Genomic DNA, 19,319 nt, shown 5'->3' with positions numbered 1-19,319 from the left:
CAGAGCACTATGAAAACATCAACATCTGCTTGTGCGAGAAAAGAGTCCTGGATTCCAGACAGAACACTTATGTGTTTATAATAGTTTTATATGTTTTTTGTTTATTTTTGTCATTTATTTATACACAATCTGGACACTCTGTTCGCACACGTTGTTGCCGTTGTCGCCGTTGTCTACATACTCTCAAATTCAAACGTTTTTTATCCTGGCATCTGGCTTTGTGAAACAGTAGCCTCTCCCTCTCACATGTGTCCTGCACACCCGTCCTGAATAGCCAGTCAAGTGGGCTCTTTTATCAGCTCTTTCCCTCTGCATGTAGGGTAGTAGAGTAGATCAGACCCCAGAGGCTCAGGGTAACTCAATGCCGAGGGGAACCATAGCAACAGCACTACACCAGAGCACGGGGGACACCTGAGAGAGGGCGCACCTGAACACACCTGAACTCTGGGCCACCTCACAGCCATCTCTGACTGCTGCCACAGCTCCCTGAAGGGCTGAAGAGAAAGACTAAGAAATAGGAAAATGAATAAACGACATGCCACACTGTTAAACCTATTTAGCTGAATTGTCGCTAAAATATCACGCATTATTTGGACATATACCAAAGGTATTGTTTTAAAGTGCCTTGGAGTACCATAAAAATACCATAGTATATGAATCAAGTATTATGGTATAGTATCGTTAAAAAATTTGGGGCCAATAGGATTTTTTTTAATGTTCTTAAAAGAAGTTTCTTATGCTCACCAAGGCTGCATTTATTTGACCAAAAATGCAAGACATTAATATTGTGAAATACATTTTTACAGTTTAACATACCTGTTTTCTATTTGAATTGTATTTTTATCCATATAGTAATGTATTACTGTGATGCAAAGCTGATTTTTAATCATCATTACTCCAGTCTTCAGTGTCAAATGATCCTTCAGAAATCAATATAATATAATATAAGTGTAGAAAATAGTTATGCTGTTAAATATTTTTGTGGAAACTGATAAAAAAACTGGATTCTTTTATGAATAAAAAGTTTAGAAGAATATCATTTATTTAAAAAAAATTTTTTTATAAATGTGTCTACTGTCACTTTTGATTATTTGAATACATCCTTGCTGAATTAATGTGTTTTATTTATTTTACCAGTACCATCATAGTACCATTGTAGTTCTTTTTTGGATAGGAAACTGACTTCCTTGGGACAATTAAATATAGAAACTAATTTTAATTTGGCTGGCTAAAACTGTAAATCATTTTTAAATGTATTTATTTTTAGTAAAATTGTATCGTCAAATGGTTTGGAGTAATGAGAAATGCAAAGTATGCATATTTAAGTAGCGCTTACTGGAGCAATTAACAATTTTTTAAAAACGACTACAATTTAGTTTTAGGGCCTGCATTGTCTAATTTAAAAAAAATGTATTTGTAGTTTCCCAAAAATGTGACAATAAAGTTAACCTGGGGTTTGTAATGTTATTAGAGAATCAAACCACAGACCTTTGAGATGGTCTGAACTGCTCTGAAACTTCTTAAATGAACCAAGTGCCGCCCAGAGACCGAGACAAACCATGAAAGTGTGGGACATATTTTTTGCACCGTTCATGACATCATTGACAGCATCTCATGTCTCCGGGCTGCTCTCTGTAGTCGGTTTAGTAAAACCGAGTTGCTGTACATCCTCAAATAATAAATGTTAACAATATACTTGTGATCTAATACTCTGCTGCAGTAGTTCAGACAGTCTTATCACACCATGTCCCACTCAAGTCAACTTAAGATACTGTGCTCGACATCAAGAGCCTGCCGATTAACCAACTATCACCCCCCTGCCATTACAAAGCTCTCCTCATTTCACACACCTGTTAAAAACACACACGTTCAGCCAGCCATGTCATGAATGCACTTCTGAACAGACGCGCATAACATCCTGCGTCCAAAGGCGTGTAGGATTTAGATAACACTCGAAAGAAAGTCGCAGCGTATAAAAAAAAAAAGCCCTACAACGATGCATAAAAAATCTTTAGATGTCAGAGACGCGATGTAACTGTTAGATGTAGCTGCATTGAAGGTGTTCTGTGGTGCATTCCTCTCCTTTCTTCCATTGAATGCAGCAGACAGGTCTGTTTTATTCAAGTGCACCTGGTATCTGTGTGAGACAGGCCATTCATCTTGTTCCACTCTCTTTGATGTACGAAATTTCACCTTTAGAGCCTCACTCTCCCTATCAGCAGATAAAACTACTGCTGCTCTTGTTACACTGCTTACTGGAAACTGTGTGTATGTGTGTGTGAGCCCATCTGCTCTTTTTCAAACTTTTTAACCTGGTTAACCCTATGTTGTGGGGACCAAATGTCCAGTTTTTGACCTTGTGGGGAAGTGTTTTGCTCCCAATGAGTAAAACAACTTATAAATCATACAGAATTATGGGGGTTTGTTTTAAATGAAAAAATCTGAAAGTTTTCTGTGATGGGTAGGTTTAGGGTCAGGGGACAGAATATACAGGTTGTACAGTAAAAAAAAATCATTGTCAATGGAAAATCCCCGTAAAACATGGAAACCCAACGTGTGTGTGTGTGTGCTGTGAATAAATGGTTCTCCCCCAACCGAGTGACTAATTTTCTACACACTCTGAGCGCATGCCAATGTTCGTTTATTTGAGTTCTTTGTATTATGTATTTTTTTTTTCCTAAATTTCCTGGATATTAGGGCGTGTTTTCCATACTGGACTCTCAAAGACCTTGTGATGTAAATACTTCCATCCCTTATGCTTTGAGATGACAGCAGCCAAGAATTGGTGTATTTGCAGGCCCTATTGGAATTAGATATCTCTTTCTTGCTTTTCTTCTCCCTCTTTTTCTCTTTTTCCTCTCTCTCTCTTTCAAATACCACAAACATTTAGATGGGAATCCAGCCGTGTATTTCACCATCTGGTCCATTGGGACTTTGCTCTACACATTCAAAACCACAAACCATCCAGAGGAACATTGATAGAACATTTGCAATTCAGTTGTTTATATACACAAGTTGACATTAGACTTTTTGACTGACTTGGCTTATATTAAAAGCATTTTTGAATTAATTGCAAGTGGAATATTTAGTTTTTGGGAGAAAAGGCATTCTGTATTCTTCTTGCACATGACTTTGTGTGTGTGAACGTGGATAAAGTCGGCTTGGCTCAGGCGTTAGTATTTAGTCCCTAAAGCTAAAGGGCCAGTCTGAGGGTGAATGACCATGTCTGAATTGTTCTCATCTCATATTTACCATCACAATGGGTGGTATTAACATTCTTGGGCCAACATTATCACTGGCAGGCATGAGCAGCCAAACTCTGCTGTTTCACAGCACCACTGATTAGTGCACCCAGGCATAGTTAATCCATCCCGTCAATCACCAGAGGAAGTCACCACGTGGGACTGAATGATAAACAGCCAGATTCAGTTCCCCTGTTTTAAGCGCTAATAGAATCTGTCAACGTTTGCTTTCAGGTTTTGAAAGACCTGATTGAAGATTTTAAATGGTCTGTTAGTGTGTACTTCTGACAGAGCAATTGAATGAAGGTTTGTGTACATGTCAACTTATTTACAGTGTGTGCTTATAATGAGTTTGTTTGTGTCTGATTCCCATTTAGCATCAGTTTTTGTCCAAGTTGCATTTACAATATGGCCAAATCCAACAGGGTAACATGATCATCTAATCCCATTCAGTGGTACCTTTGGCTGTAAAAACCCTTCAGATAGCACACATGCCAGCTTTGGAGAACACATTCAGTGCTTTGATTGCTTTTGGCAAATGATGGGAACCTGTGTCCATATTTTTGCACAATTGAGCATTTGCATACTTAATATTTTACATGCATATTGTTTTTAAGGCTAAAGAGGGGAGTCCTTCTGGAATTAACTTAAGCTTAAGTTTTTAACTGTTTAGAAGCACTGGATTTGTTGCTGGTCCTAGATGGTTTACCAGCTTGGACCAGCTAAAAACAAAGTCCTACCAATTTAAGCTGTTTTTTTTTTTAACATGGTGGCTTGCTAATGGCCAGATAGAACGTAGATGTAACACAGCTACCAGCTTAAACTGGGTTTTTCCTACAGCGAAGTTGCATGATGTGTGCATGTTTGTTTGAGAATGTGTCCGGCAGACACAGTGGGAGTCAATGTCCTGTCAAAATAGTCGATGCGGATACCCTTGACTGCCAGTCGAGAATAGGCCACTGCGGTTTATTATTCTGCCCTAAAAATACGCCTACGGCCTGCACGCTCCCAAAGCCTGCTGGATTTTTTGTATTTGTTCCAGAATTGGTTCTATTTGTTCCATAGAAATTGTTGAAAAAAAACATACTGCATGAAAATGTTTCAAAGTTCACTTTATCATTTTAAATTGTACAGTTAGTGGTGTAATGATTCCATTTGTTGATTTTTAAGAGTATTTATAATACACACAACTTAACAGGAAAACATTAATGAAGTTTGACCTTTTACTTATATAGTTAATAATTCCCACTGTTGGGATGAACACTGTTTTGTTCATACTTAATGTCTTTGAGCCCTTCAGATCTTGTCTGTTTGTTCGATGCATTGGCCTCCAATGAAAATGATTAAACTGCTATTATCAAAGAGAAAATTACATGTTACCTCTGGGACTGTTGGATTTCAGCACGACATGAATATCTTTTCACCCATGCACAATTTTCTCTAATTCCTCTTGGCAACACAGAACACTTGTTTCATTCAGGGTCAAAGATGACATTAGTAGGGTGGAGGAAGCCATTTTGATTTCCAGTCATTTGAGATTTCCTGCATCCCTGATGTTTTGTTAGACATCAAAGTCTATTTTCCTGTAATAGTGAGTAGATTAGCTAATTTGGGAACACCTGAAACTTTGGTAGATTGCTGCAGGCAGGTGTGCCTCTCGGCTTTGTGCTGGGGCCTTTACTGGTTTAGATTACAGGAAGATGATTTGTCTTGGAGCGCCGAGTTTAGACAAGTGGCGCAACCACGTATTTAGAATAGCATTGCAAGGGGGTGGATCGGTGCTCTTTGACATTTAATGACAGGTATTTTCAACACAGCTGGGCCAAAGCAAACAGGATAAGCGCAAACGACTGCATCTCACACCCCACTAGCCTACGCCAGAGTATCCCTGTCTTGTGAATCAGACCCTGTGGAACCACAGAGAACCCTTTCTCTCTCTCTCTCTCTCTCTCTCTCTCTCTCTCTCTCTCTCTCTCTCTCTCTCTCTCTCTCTCTCTCTCTCTCTCTCTCTCTCTCTCTCTCTCTCTCTCTCTCTCTCTCTCTCTCTCTCTCTCTCTCTCTCTCTCTCTCTCTCTCTCTCTCTCTCTCTCTCTCTCTCTCTCTCTCTCTCTCTCTCTCTCTCTCTCTCTCTCTCTCTCTCTCTCTCTCTCTCTCTGTTAAGATGTTTTACAATGTAAAGACACACTGTCCTCAAAATGTTTTAATTATCTGAGAGATTGATGTCTTTGAAGACCTTAATATCATTACCTCACTGATTGTCTCGGTATCACCCAGCCTAAGTCTGATAAATCTCTTCGCTGCTTGTTTATTTAATTCATGGGTATATTTTGGCAGATGAGTGTTCTGATACTGCCTTGCTTTGGCTCTCGATTAGGATTCATTTGTTTTGGTTGTGGAAATTTTTTAGATAACGAGTTTATTCTGTTCCAATTTGGAATTTTCTGGAAATTTATCCTGCTCCAGCTATGAACTGATTCAAGTAATGAAGACTTATGTGTCTGAGTTTTGCACTTAGTACCATGCAGTGCTTTCTAAGACTTATGATGGTAACATCCGGTAATCTTGAATGTGATAACAGATAGTGCTGTTTATGCATACCTGAGTTCATCCATTTTTTTTCTTTAATATGACACACATAATGGCCTGCAAAAAAAAAAAAATCCTAACCACTTATTCTCAGCCCAGGTTAAAATAGTTTAGCAGAAACATTAGGCACTTTGAACTATTTGTGTTGGTATCTATGCAGTGATTTTAGTGTATTTCTTTAGATTTACTTTCATATGTGTTTCATATTGTCACACACCCATAGGGGAGAATGAAGTAAGATGTCTTCTTTTTTTATACTAAAATGCTTAATTATATTTAGGATCTCTGCTATCAGCTTAAATTTGAAAGAAAGCTTATATAACGTATGGTTATATATGAAATGATATAATACTATAAGTATGCTTTGGAAAAAAATTCTTCAGGATTCTTTGAAAAGCTATGTTTGAGATATAAATCTTTTGTAAAATTATAAATTTCTTTACTGAAATTTACTTAATAAAAGTATTAATTTCTTTTAAAAAAATTTTGTACTGACCCCAAACTGTTTATTTTATTTTAAATCGGTTTACGTTGACATGCAATTTTTTTTCTGTCAGTCACACACAGCTGTGTATGATGAGCCCTTTTTAAAAATATGGTGACATCTTACTCCACTGCCTCCCATGTATCATATGAAGCAAAGGCATTCTGACAGGTCAGGTCATCATTTGGGAGCAGGGTTTTAGAAAGGTGATCTGGGTAGTACCATTAGCAGTTAACAGTTGAGATCAGTGCTTTAGCTGACTGCCATTCTCATCTGCCTCCCATTCCTCCTTTCTTGTCTGTCTGGCTTCTCATCTGTCACACATACATTTTTAAAGTGTACCAGGATGACTTCACAATCCAACAACCCTTAGCTAGATTACATCTAATAAGTTTTGGTCAGATTGGTGGTTGAAAGCTGAGCTCTTAGTACTGATGTTGTGAGTCCAGCTAAACGGTTGTAAGTTTAGAAATCAGTCACAGATTCTGTCTGTTGGTGCTCTTTCTCATGTGTGTGTGTGTGTGTGTGTGTGTGTGTGTGTGTGTGTGTGTGTGTGTGTGTGTGTGTGTGTGTGTGTGTGTGTGTGTGTGTGTGTGTGTGTGTGTGTGTGTGTGTTTTTCAGGCAGACATGATGTTCAGTTCAGGAGTGTTCTGGATGGGTCTGATCTTTATTCCCATCACCTCTCTGGTGTTTGATGTGGCCTACAAAGTGTGAGTTGAGTTTCTTCAGTGCCAGCCATGCAACCCTTAACTTCCTAAATGGTCACCAGAGGTTGTTATTAAGAAGACCAGCATTTTTTCTCATGTATAAAATGTTAAAAGCATTGATGGATTATTTAAAATGCTTACTATTCATGCTTAGTATCAACTGGCAGGCTGCAAGTCTTTTCTCATAAGGGTTGCAAACAGTAGACAAAAATGAGTGCAATTACTAAAATGAAATGGTAAACTAGAAGAAATTGTTGGCTCCAAATTAATACAAAAAATCCTTTTGCTTCATGTGCATAGAGCCAAAAAAGTCATTGCAAACAAACAAAGAAATTGCTATCTGCACACTGAATTCAGTCCAGACTTTTTGCATTTTGCAATTAAAAGCTAGCCAAGCACAAGCACGTTCTTGCTTTTAGGTCAAATGGGGGATGTTTGGTGATAGTCTGACGCTAAATGCATTCTTACCCCTTAGCTCATACCACTAAACATTATTGCAAAATGTTTACTATCATTGTAATGGATAAAAACAACTTTTTGTGTCAATTTTTCCTCAGTATGAAAAGGTTGTGCTTTAAGACCCTGGTTGATGAGGTGCAGGAGTTGGAGGCGCTGTCCAAAGATCCAGGAGCTGTGGTGCATGGGAAGAGGTGAGGGCCATTCCTCGTGAATTCATAATAAAACAGAACAAGCAAAAACAGCGGTTTAGCAGGGATCACCTCCAAGTGTAAACGATCCTACTGGCTGCTCTCCCGGCTCCGGTCTCATTCTGTCTCAACCTCTCACTGGAGACACATATGTCCAGCAGGAAGTTTGTCTTTAATTCGATCGCTTTTCTGTGGGAAGAGAAATGAGACTCCCATTATGTGCATAATGATGTCTGTGTCTGTTTCTCTTTGTGTCCTTCCCTGTAGTTTGACCGAGAGAGCCCAGCTCCTGAAGAACGTCTTTAAGAAGAGCACCGTCAGTCTGTACCGGTCCGACTCCATGCAGCAAAATCTACTCCGTACGTCAGCGACACTCATGTGCTCCGCCACGCACAGGCACACGGACACAGACACGCCAACATGTTCTCCACAATGCATGCATCACAAACAGGCTCATGCAGAATCACTGATTCACACACACCCCACCATTCCCATCTGCAGCATCAAAATGCAGGTTCACTCTCACACACAAGGGTTTATGGACGTGCAACTGCAGGCACTTACTGAAGTACAAACCTGAACCAAAGCCTCTGGAAATTTAGGTGAGGATGGTTGTTCTTGACAGCTGCAGGTAGCAGGTAATGTAGCCATAATATCACTCGAAAGGAACAGCTGCATTAACAAAGCTGGAGCTAGCCAGTGAGATGGCACCACCTCAGGCAGCTGTTTTTGGGCACAGGAACTCAAATCTCATGCTTTTAGCAGTTCATAACATGGGCTTCCGTGTCAAATCTGGAGGATTTTGCTGAGGATATCGCAGTCCAAAACTGACTGATTATTGTAGCTGATTCATGAGGTCATATATGTACAGTCACAGAGTTCACACATACACACACTGTCATATTACATTACTAACATTATCTCTCTGGATATGCTGTTATACTACACTTTCCATGTGCTTCCTTTCAGTGGTTTTCAACTGATAAGCTGCAGGTCTGTGATGATGGACTCACAAACAGCAGGCAAAAACAATGCAAATCCTGAAATGCAGCTAAAAATAAACAATCATGCATATTTAGGATAGAAAAATCAGGCTTTAAATCTATATATATATATATATATATATATATATATATATATATATATATATAAATATAAATTATTTAATTCTAAATGTATAATAATTCTAACAAGTAAAAAATATATTTTTGTAGATCTATTACATTGAATTTTTGTATGAAATAAATATTTTATTATTATTATTATATTAATAATTTTACTTTTTGTATTAGACAGTTATTGCTGTGGATATGGATGATGTCCAAAGTAAAATCTGCCTCCTGAAGCATAACCAGTTGAAAACCCTTGCCTTTTCATTTCTTTATAGTTTTACATTCATGTTTCTTTTCTGTTTGTTGCCTCTCTTTATTTGCTCTTATTATTTTTTTTGTGTTTGCTTTTAGGTGAGGATGGGGGACGTTCTTTGATAGTCTGATGTTATATGCATTCTTCCCTTTAGCTCATACCGCTAAACATTATTACAGTGGCCTTACAAAAACAATACATATTAACACCATAATTGTAAACCTGCATTGTCCATCACGTCCTTCCCATTCCCCACCTGTGCATGTGCTGCTGTGCTGCTGTGTTTTGATTAACAGGCAGAGTCATATTTAATCATTTCAATTTGCCACTATCATTCCCACAATGCATTGCCCTCCTCGGCCTCTTGCATGTGCCCCCTCAGGCCAGCAGGTAGAGGTCGAGTCGGTTGAGACATAAGGTGAGTCATAGAACAAAGGGCCAATCCCAGTGTGCAGTGCTCTAGAGACCATAGCGCTAGTTATGAGTGAGAAATTACAATGGCTAGAATTTGAATAGATATTGTATTCTACTTGGAGTCCAAATCAAAGGACATATGTTTTGGTTTTGTTTTTTGCTTCAAAGACTTCATTGACCGTATTTGATGAATTGAGCCACATTTCTTCAAAAAAAAAGTATTTGATTCTTCTAGGTAGAATCAATAATCAGACATTACAACACTCACAGTGTCTTATTTCCTGCCAACTTCCATTTGGTGTCTGCCAAGATAATTACTATTGACTTCCCCAATCATCCCAGCCAGCCCACCCACAGTGCCATAGCACTTCTCAAGGTCCCCTCTGAGACCGATTTGAATTTTTTTGTTTATTTCTGGAAGCAAGCAGTGAGGATGTCTTGCATACTGATGTCTTTTTGTTGCGTCTTTCTGCAGACAACAGACCTCCTTTAATTTGGACCAATGCAACTACTTTCAGCCATTTTGGTCCCATTAGTTTATGTAGGTCATTGTAAGGGCTTATTAGACCCCCTATTAGACCCCCAACAATATGAATATTCCACACAGCCCTTGAATTCTCTTTTTTGAGTTTACAGACAATATTCCTTCTATTTTCTTGGTTTCCCTTTGTTTTGATGGTTCCTTTAACACATTCTGTTGAATATAAGTAACGTTGCACCTACATGTCTACTAACTTTAATTGGTGTTAATAGAGTTAATAGAGTAGACCGTTAAGGTCCTTGCACACTGAGTCCGAAATTCTCGTCCGGAATTTTTACACGTTAAAAAATAAATACAACCTCACGTTTTGTCAATCACGTTTACACACTGCCTCAGAAATTTTCATCCGTCATAAAAAAATTCGGATCAGGTTCGATTTTCTGCGTTTTTCGCATCCGTAGAAAGCATTTTGAGAGGTGTTTTGACAATTCAGAGTCACCGAATGACAAATACGAAACAAAAACGCATACGAAAATTTCTGACTCAGTGTGCAAGGACCTTAAGGGTTAGAATACGTTGACGTAGTGGCATAGATACTTTTAGCCAGTATAATGTCTGTTGGAGGACCATCACAATAAAGAGTTAGCAGATTTTAAGCAGACAGTCTACTAATACTCTAATGAGAGTTAGTTGACATGTAGTTGCAAAGTTACTTATAATCAACAATGTTTATCAAAATAAAGAGTTAACATTTTTATTTCTTGCTGAGCAAAAAATATTTATATTGGTCAGGGCCTTTGGCCATATATTTATTTATAAATCATATTAACAATCAAAAATAATTGTCTAATACCTTAAATTATACGTTTATCTCTGTAAAGCTGCTTTGAAGCAATCTACATTGTTAAAAGCGCTATATAAATGAAGATGACTTGAATAATATTTAATATAATTGCATAGTACTTCAAACAAAACAAAAAAAAATATATATATATATATATTTATGTAATTGATAATAATATTATTTAGAGATGATTTATGATTTAAGAGAAGGATTGTGCTAAAGAAACACAAAATTAGATTTTTTTTTCTCATCTCATGGCTTGTTTTTGTCGTTATAATGTTTTTATATGATTTAATTTGTATTACTTGTCCCCTAAGATTGCCAGCAGAATGTTTAGTTGAGTGTATTTATCTGATGCATGTTTTCTGGGTCCTGTTTACAGACGGCTACGCATTCTCACAGGATGAGAACGGAGTGCTCTCCCAGTCTGAGGTCATCAGAGCCTACGACACCACCAAGCAGCGGACCAATGAGTGGTGAGAGCCGGCTCGCTGGACCCCGCCCCCTCTCAGCGGTCACTCAACTTTTTAAAGGCTGACGGAGAGCGGAAGCCTGTCAGTTTAACTTTGGCCAGCCTAGGGCACCCTGGGCAACAACGGATGGGAAAAATGAAGTGGTATGAGAAAGAGAGAGAGGGGGGAAAAAAAACAAGTTCTGTTGTGCTGTAGTTGTATGTTCCACAGCACACACTAGCACTGTGCTAGCATATTTTTGCCCAGCCTGCGGTCAGTATGGTTTATGATCTGTCAAACAGAGGAGAACAGCATCAAAAATTTACTCTCCTCTCTCCTATGAGTGTTACAGCCAAAAAATGTGATGTTGATAAGGGTGGTGATAAAAACGTTTGTGGTAATGGTCTTTGACTGTGACTTCCTAATCATTAATGGCACATTAAACACTCCCTTTTGTTTTTTTAATGTTTCGGTATTTTATTTGCATCAACAACAACAAAAAAAGACGTATCCCAGATTACTGGAAATTTTCAAAGAACATTATAAATGCAGTCCCTGTTTTAAAAACTGTATGTATTTCGAAATAGTAACTAGGTGTTAACCAGTTGTTTTTACACTCCTCAGATGCTTTCTGCACTAATTTGAAAACTGTTTTTTATTATTTATTTATTTTTAGATTCATGTTAAATCTCATGTATCAAGGCCTTACATTTGTTGTTGCCTTCAGCCAGTTCCTGGGTATATTTTTAGTTTTTGATTTATTTAGATTTCCGCTTTATTTTTATCAATCTGTTTTTCGTCCCTGGTTCTTCAGATCTTTTTAGCTTGCACGTATCTGCCATTTTTACTTTACTATTTAGCAACGTTTCAGTAGCTTTCTTGAACACGTTTCTGCATTCCACATCTTACACGGCTGCAATGATCACAAAGGTGCCTAACAGGAACTTTTTTTTTTCCCCAGTGAGATAATATTTCAGAGACTCTATCTAGGCAGCGTTATAGCACGCTTACACGTTAGACCAAAATACTGATGTATCACGCTGCTCCACGAGCGTAATGAACCTCGGCCCCGCTTATGCGTCCAGCTTTTTGTGATGATCAGATGTTCACCATAATGTTTATTTGACTTAGAACAGAGTGATAATCCCTCAAGCATAAGTGCCATTAGCATAGAGGAGGAACGGAGGATTTCGCCAGACCCACACAGTATCGATCCAACTTTGTCTCCATAGTTATTTTGTGAATTTGTATTTTTATATTGGACTAAGTGTGACTTTTTGGACTGATCTGCTTTGTAATGAAAACGTCGTCCCTCTTTTTTGTGGTTCCCCTTCAGAAACTGGTCGTGGTTCATGAGCTTACGTCGCCTGTGACTTCAACTGTCTTAACGCTTCTTTATTTGATGGAGTTTGTGCGTTGGTTTTCTTCTCCCTGTGGGAGAGCACGTTTTGTATAGTGCGTCTGCGCAACGTGTGTCGTCTGCATGTGCATGTGAGCTACGTTACGGATGCGTGCGTGACTGCGTGAGAGTTCGTGGTCCCGTCGGTATGCATGTCCTTTTAACTGTATTACAAAAGTTCTCCAGAGAGACTCGAATGAGGATGCGTGTGTGATGTCCTCTGTGTCCGGTTGTGTGATGCTGCTTGTTTCGTCTGTCTGCACGACTCCAGGTATACTAACGGTGAGCTGTATGCCATTGCATGGCCCTGTACATCAGCAGGTGTGTGTGTGTGTGCGTGTGCGTGTGCTGGTGTAAGTGTGTCAGCGCATGTGTGCGTCACGTGTCTGTATGTCTCGGTTTGTATGAAGCTCTGCTAAAGCTTGACCGGAGATGTTGCACAATGCACTCTTTTATCTTTCATGTGATGAATACTCTTATGTAGTTCATATCAGTTGCAGTATTATTTATCTGGATGGATGTACTGTACATGTTCCTAATTTAGTTTCAGATCTCAGTGTAACTCTTCTTCTTCAAGCTGAAACGTCTTTTATTTAACTCGACAAGAATACATTAATGGCTCTGTGCATTTCGTTCCTTAAGCTGTGCTTTTTCTGTGGGTCAGCATCCATCTCAAACACTGGAAATATGATGTGACATTGGTTGAAGGCTTGGACTGTTGCTTTCGAAAATCCTGTCTGTCAAAGTGACTGATTGCATGAATGGAAAAGTCGTTCTTGGTTTAGCCTAAATGTTAATTGTACGCTGAATCTCTCTAGTGTTGGTCACTTTAAAGAATGAAAATGCACTTTGATATGGTTTCGAATTCTCTATTGGGTGTTTTCTTTTTTTCTTTTGGATCTTTCTTTTGTCTTTTTGTTAAATGATTGTTTAGCATGTTGGAACTGCAAACTTTTAAGTGTTTTGTCTTTTAACTGCCATGAAGGACTACTGAAATAAACTTTACAACTGAAGCTCTTCTCTCGTGATTTGTTTTGATGCATCGCCGGATTCTGTTAATTATATCCTGAAGAATCCTCAAGGCTATCCAAGATATATTAGTACTGGAACAGTATTGTAGCAGACATCAGGAGAAACACTGATCATAGTTGATGTATGGAGTATTAGCAGTACAGATCGCATGGCTCTCCATTGGGGATTTATTGAACACAAAGTCATGATTTGGCAATAATCTGTTTTGTTTCCATGCCATAAATTTCCAAGAGCATATCTTACTTTTTTTTGCACAAGTTTAGCAAACACTTCCCTACAATCGTAAATATCTGCTTCTGGCCGCTATAGTGTTTGTGCCTTAAAAAGCGAGTAAACCGTTTAATACTGTGCATTGGTTTCCATGTCCTCTTTTAAAACACCTTTGAGATGCGTCACCATCTGCACAGTGCACGTCCTCTTGAAAGGGCAGTTAGGACATTAAAATTGACCTTGATGTCTTGTTTACAGCAAGCAAAATCTGTTTATACTATATAATCATGAGAAAATTCTGGCTCAGCATTTCCCATGAATGTATTCAACAAATGTTTGTATGTTCAAAAAATATCTTTTGTGCAAAATATGTTTGCTACTGTTCACAGGTTTAGGGTCGGAAAGATTTTAAATGAGTGTCTGATGCTCACCAAGGCTGTATTTATTTGATCAAAAATGCTGTAAAAAAAAAAAAAAAAACAGCAATGATATGTTTATTTTAAAATATAATTTAGACCTTTGATGGTAAAGCTGAATTTCCAGCATCATTACTCCAGTCTGTCACATGATCCTTCAGAAATCATTCTAATATACTGATTTGCTGCTCAAGAAACATTTCCTATTATTGTTTGTTGAAAACAGCTGTGCTGATTCACTTTTGTGGAACACATGATATATTTTTCTCAGGATTATTTGGTGAATAGAAAGTTTAAAAGAACATTTATTTGAAATCTTTTGTAATATAAATGTCTTTAATGTCACTTTTGATCAATTTCATGCATCCTTGCTGAATAAAAGTATCTTTTTTTTTTTTTATCTTACTGACCCCAAACATTTGAACAGTATTATTATGTATATTAAAAATCAAGCATTTTCGTTGTCTAGTGCAATGCACGGAATTTTGCTTTCAGTGAGGACTGACAAATTACGCTGAATCTGGTGTTCGTGTGTGGCATTAAACAGGATGCGATATCAATCTAAACAGGACAAGGCGGAAGTACGTAAATTAAACGACATTTAGACATTTTACATGTTCTGTTGGTCAGTGACATTAATAGAGTTGTTATTTATTACAAATTTTAATAACAGACGTATATATTTATGTTGGCCAGGCTTTATGTAAATGTATCCACTGCTATGTGCTAGAAAGAATTAGTCCATGGGTTAAAACACGTTTTCCCAACTTTGGTAATAGTTTTCAAAGTCATCGTGTTCTAAAATGCAAGTTTCTTGAATGTGTCCTGAATTATAGAATGTGTCTCTTTCATTCTTAAAGGGATTGTTCACCCAAAAAATTCAAATTCTGTCATCACTTAATTATTTACCCTCAAGTTGTTCCAAACCTGTATGATTTTTTTTTCTTCTTCTGTTGAACACAAAAGAAGATATTTTGAAGAATATGGGCAACCAAACATTCACAATATGGGTGAACTATCCCTTTAAATCTAATGCATTACTGTTGTTGGGGAAACCAACTAAACACAGGTGAAAGATAAAACGGTTTAATTTATCTCAAAAACACTGTTGGTTAGAGACCGTAATACTTTGTTGAAGGCCGTCTCGTCGCATGATGTGTTTCCAGCTGGACTGTACATTTAGATACACCTGATCATTTACAAAAAACATCTCGTATCAAAAATAACTAAATACAAACTGTGTTGCCATCTGACCCTGAGCCAATAATGGCTTTCAGATTGCTACAAATTATACAAAATTGAAGAATGAACGCTCTCCAAACATTAAAAACAGAAGTTTTCCCAAAGGAAGCTGTGCATACATGTGATGTTAACACGCGTTTCTAATGTGACCGATAGTCTATGTATTATTAGCGAGAGTAACACACGATGAATGCCTGTTTTAAACATAATGAACAATCTTTGTCTCAGTCTGGCAGTTAAACCTTTAATCTATAAAACCCTCATTCATACATGGCACTATTTGTGTGCACGACCCCTAAAGTGGGACTGAGATTGTCAAGAAAAATGCGTAATTATATAAAATGACCTCCAATACAAAGGCTAAATGTTCAGTGGAGTGTCGACCAGCTGGAGTTTTTTTCAACAATAAGACGTCTTTTCTCATAGAAGCAGATTGGAAGTGCATACAAGATATGATCAGCTGTAGATATAGGTGCTTTGAAGTAGGCGTCCATGTTCTGGTGTGTTGTGTCCAGCACTTGAGTGTCTGTCAGATTGATGGTCCACTATCTCAGCAGCTTAAGCGCTCCACACGGCTCTCAAATTCCAGCTGCGGTCTCGCAAGTGCCAGTCAAGCTTGCTGAAAGACGTATTAGTGCCTGTTTCCTTGTGCGGGAGCCCCTGTAATACGAGTCTACAACAGGGCTTTGTGAATGACCGGCTCTTCGGTGTTCGTCTCCTTTTCTAGCAGCTGAGAAGCCCAGGTCAGCTCTGGCTGAAGTCAGCAAAGCCCTTGTTCCCAGAGAACGGCTCCTGCGGGAGAGGAAAGAAGTATTGTTGTGGCAGGAGGAACCCGGAGCTTTGCAGGCTCTGGTGGTGCAGCTGTAACTGGCTGTGAGCGTGTGTGTGCTGGAGAGAGTTACTGGCCTGTAGGCCCTGCTGGGAGGTGTAAGGCGGCGGAGGCAACAAGGGCTGCGTCGGGGTCACGGACACAGGAGTGGACGCTGAGGAGGACGAGACCACCAGGAGCTGCTGTTGCGAACACTGCCCCAGCGTGTCGGCCCGGCCCAGGGAGAAGCGCCGGACTGAACTCCCTCCTCCCGCTGAGCTGGAGCTGGTGGTGGCCGTGCTGGACTGACGGGACGGCGTGCGCAGGCTGGGAGGAGCCGTGGTGAAGATCATGGGGATGGTTTCGCCCTGACTGCGCAGCGAGAAGCGGATCGGCTGCTGGGTGGGTTGCTTGGGTCGGAGGCAGGTGCAGCAGTACACGGCCACCAGAGAACCCACCACCACAAACGCCACGAAGATGGAGCCCACCATCAGAAAGGGCACGTAGATGGGCTCTGAAAGAGAGAAACGGCACGGGTTTGAAGGACACTTAATGTTCAGTCGAATGAACAACTTCACTGCACAGCTGGATAATGACACCATATATAGCTGAATCAAATTCATTACTGATGAACTCTGCAACATGAACTGAACTGAATCAACATTATAACACTAAGTATACGACACCATAGAATTCGACTTTACTTTGAATTTAGTTCATTGTCATTAGTCTTATAAATTATGGTTTCACAAATGTTATTTTTAAATGCTTAAAATTTCATATATTGCTTGTTACTAAATGAAAGGTTTATTTAATAGTGAATATTACTTTTAAAAGCACCGATAATAACTGCAAACCAATGACCAATGTTGAGCTAAATCAAGATGTAAAGGGAATCTTTTTACAGCTTAATTTATTTTCTATTTATTCACATGAACTAACTTTTCAATATCTAAATTGGCAGAAACTTCGTTTTAAATATTCAAAGCACATGTTCAGTGTGAACTGAGTGTTTAATCATATTAAGACTCCCAAACAAACGTTTTTTCTTCATACTTTGCACATGTAGCTGAGATCAGTATAGGCAATATATGTAAAATTAGGAATGATGATCATTAGGTCATACAGTTGACAGAAAATATAGTGATTTGATGTAACAATATTTAGTTTGTTCATGAATGTGATTGTAGTATAATACATTTCTTCTTAAAACACTGCAAACATTTCAGCCAACTAAATAAACTCGTTTAATTGCTGTCTTATCCATTTTTTATTAAAATCCCAGATGTGCCTACGCCACACCCTGCAGTGCTTGCACTTTTCAACTACTTTGAATTGAGTTGAAAAGTAAGAAATCAAGAAAATCTTGCAACTTCTAAAACTGAGTAAAAATAATAAAAAAATGATTGTAACAAAATTCAATGAATAGAGTGTGTCAGGTTAACCTCTGCTCTGCTCAAATAAGTCTGTCAGACATTATAGCAAGTGCAGGCATATGCTGTTGAAAGTATTTTATCCGAGTAAAACACTGTGTAATCCACTCTTCATTCTTAGGACCAAAAATATCACAAATCCTGTTGTAATTTTGCTGGCAACAAGTAAACTATTTTAAGTAATTCAACCAGATGTCATTACGGATTCATTTTATATCCCTGTTCCAAAAAAAAAAAAAAAAGTTAATAGTAAGAGGATAAAACTACTTTCAGTAGGCTTCTCTTTCCAGGAATATAATTTTTCTAAATGAGAAACTTAATAGTAGACCTATGTTTGTTCAGTTTAGTTGTCTGGATCATAGACATAATGACGAATCTTTTTTTATTAAAACTCTGCTTAATTTTACAGCTATTTATTCATGAGTTTGTCTGGGCCTTACGGGCAGCATACTGCGTGTCGTTCTCCACTTCTCTGTCGTTCGTGCAGGTTCCCTGATCGAGGCGCGCGTCCGGGGCCGCGCAGCAGTAGCGCAGCGAGCAGCTCCCGCAGCACACCGTCGCGTCCGCCGTATCAAAGTCCTCCGGACACTGAAAGCCCTCATGGTAATTCCCACTGCTGTCTAGCCAGCCGTGACAGTACTCTCCCCGGGCATCAGATATCCGCAGGTTCCATGTCAAATACCCCAAGACTAGGCAATTCAGCAGGCGCACCATACCGGCAAGATGCGCTTTAATTGGCCAGTTCCTCTCAAACAGAGCGCGCCCGATAAACTGACGTTTTGGGGTTAAGCGAGCTTTAAACGAACGAGGGAAAATACTCCATCAGCTCATAAGATTTAAATCAGTCACCGGGATTAAATCCAAGGATTGTTGTCCAAATCCAATATTGGGAATCATCCAGCTCCAGTCTTAGATTGTTTTAAAATAGGCTATCACTTCCAGAAATTCCATGATTCTATCCGCATTTTATCCGCTCCCGCTGTTTTGCCTACTGACATTTTAGTCTCGTTAACTTCTCATCGAATAAGCCTGCTTTTGATATCCATGTGGATGTAAAACAATGAACTGTCAGCTAAACGTTATTTATCAATGACTGGTAAAAACAATTGCCTGTCTAGCAGTTCTTCGCGGAGAAGTTGTGGCTGCTCAGAGACGCGCGCGCTTGCTCTAAAGCGACTTTTCAAATGTGCTGTTCTCGTAAGTTTGTTTTAGACTCGCACCCGCTCCGTTTCTGTGACGCGCACGCAGTTTGCTGGCCGGACGCGCGCATGGTCTCTGCGTCCTGTTGCCTGGGGAGCGCAAGAGGGACAGAAGTGTTTCAACTGAACCTGACTCAGGTGTATTCTCTGTCCAATATCTTTAATAGAAGAAATTTTATTTGGTCAGGTTAACTTTTTTTTAAGTTTCTTTTTTTTTTCATTTCCTTAACATGTTTTTAGCTTAGAGTCTTTGAAATTAAAAATCAAATTGTTTCAGATTTGGTATACTTTTTTTTGTTTTCATTTATTTATGTTTGAATTCACAGAATTATAGGTTATTATTCGCTCAGTCGTTTG

The 19,319-nt window shown here is 38.8% G+C and overlaps 2 protein-coding genes across 5 annotated transcripts in view; one reads left to right on the top strand and one right to left on the bottom strand.

Annotated features, from left to right (window-relative positions):
• Positions 1–13,633, top strand: part of atp8a1 (ATPase phospholipid transporting 8A1) — a 129,541-nt gene extending 115,908 nt beyond the window's left edge. For all 4 annotated transcript variants that reach the window (XM_081382036.1, XM_081382037.1, XM_081382034.1 and 1 more), the window contains 4 exons: positions 6,935–7,023; positions 7,578–7,670; positions 7,935–8,026; positions 11,154–13,633. In XM_081382036.1, the coding sequence (XP_081238162.1) occupies positions 6,935–7,023; positions 7,578–7,670; positions 7,935–8,026; positions 11,154–11,251 (372 nt within the window). In that variant the 3' untranslated portion in view covers positions 11,252–13,633. The remainder of the gene's footprint in view (positions 1–6,934; positions 7,024–7,577; positions 7,671–7,934; positions 8,027–11,153) is intronic.
• A 172-nt stretch (positions 13,634–13,805) lies between these two features.
• shisa3 (shisa family member 3) lies at positions 13,806–18,998 on the bottom strand. Its single transcript, XM_081382038.1, has 2 exons — positions 18,204–18,998; positions 13,806–16,844 (listed from the first exon to the last, which is right to left on the bottom strand). The coding sequence occupies exons 1-2, from the start codon at positions 18,475–18,477 to the stop codon at positions 16,267–16,269; spliced, it is 852 nt and encodes a 283-aa protein (XP_081238164.1). The 5' UTR covers positions 18,478–18,998; the 3' UTR covers positions 13,806–16,266.
• Between the last annotated feature and the right edge of the window lie 321 nt (positions 18,999–19,319).

The sequence above is a fragment of the Scardinius erythrophthalmus genome (assembly GCF_964197995.2).
Source record: "Scardinius erythrophthalmus genome assembly, chromosome: 13".
Taxonomy (NCBI): Eukaryota; Metazoa; Chordata; class Actinopteri; order Cypriniformes; family Leuciscidae; genus Scardinius; species Scardinius erythrophthalmus.
The sequence above is the reverse complement of the archived record's forward strand: the minus strand, read 5'-3'. Positions and strand labels throughout refer to the sequence as shown.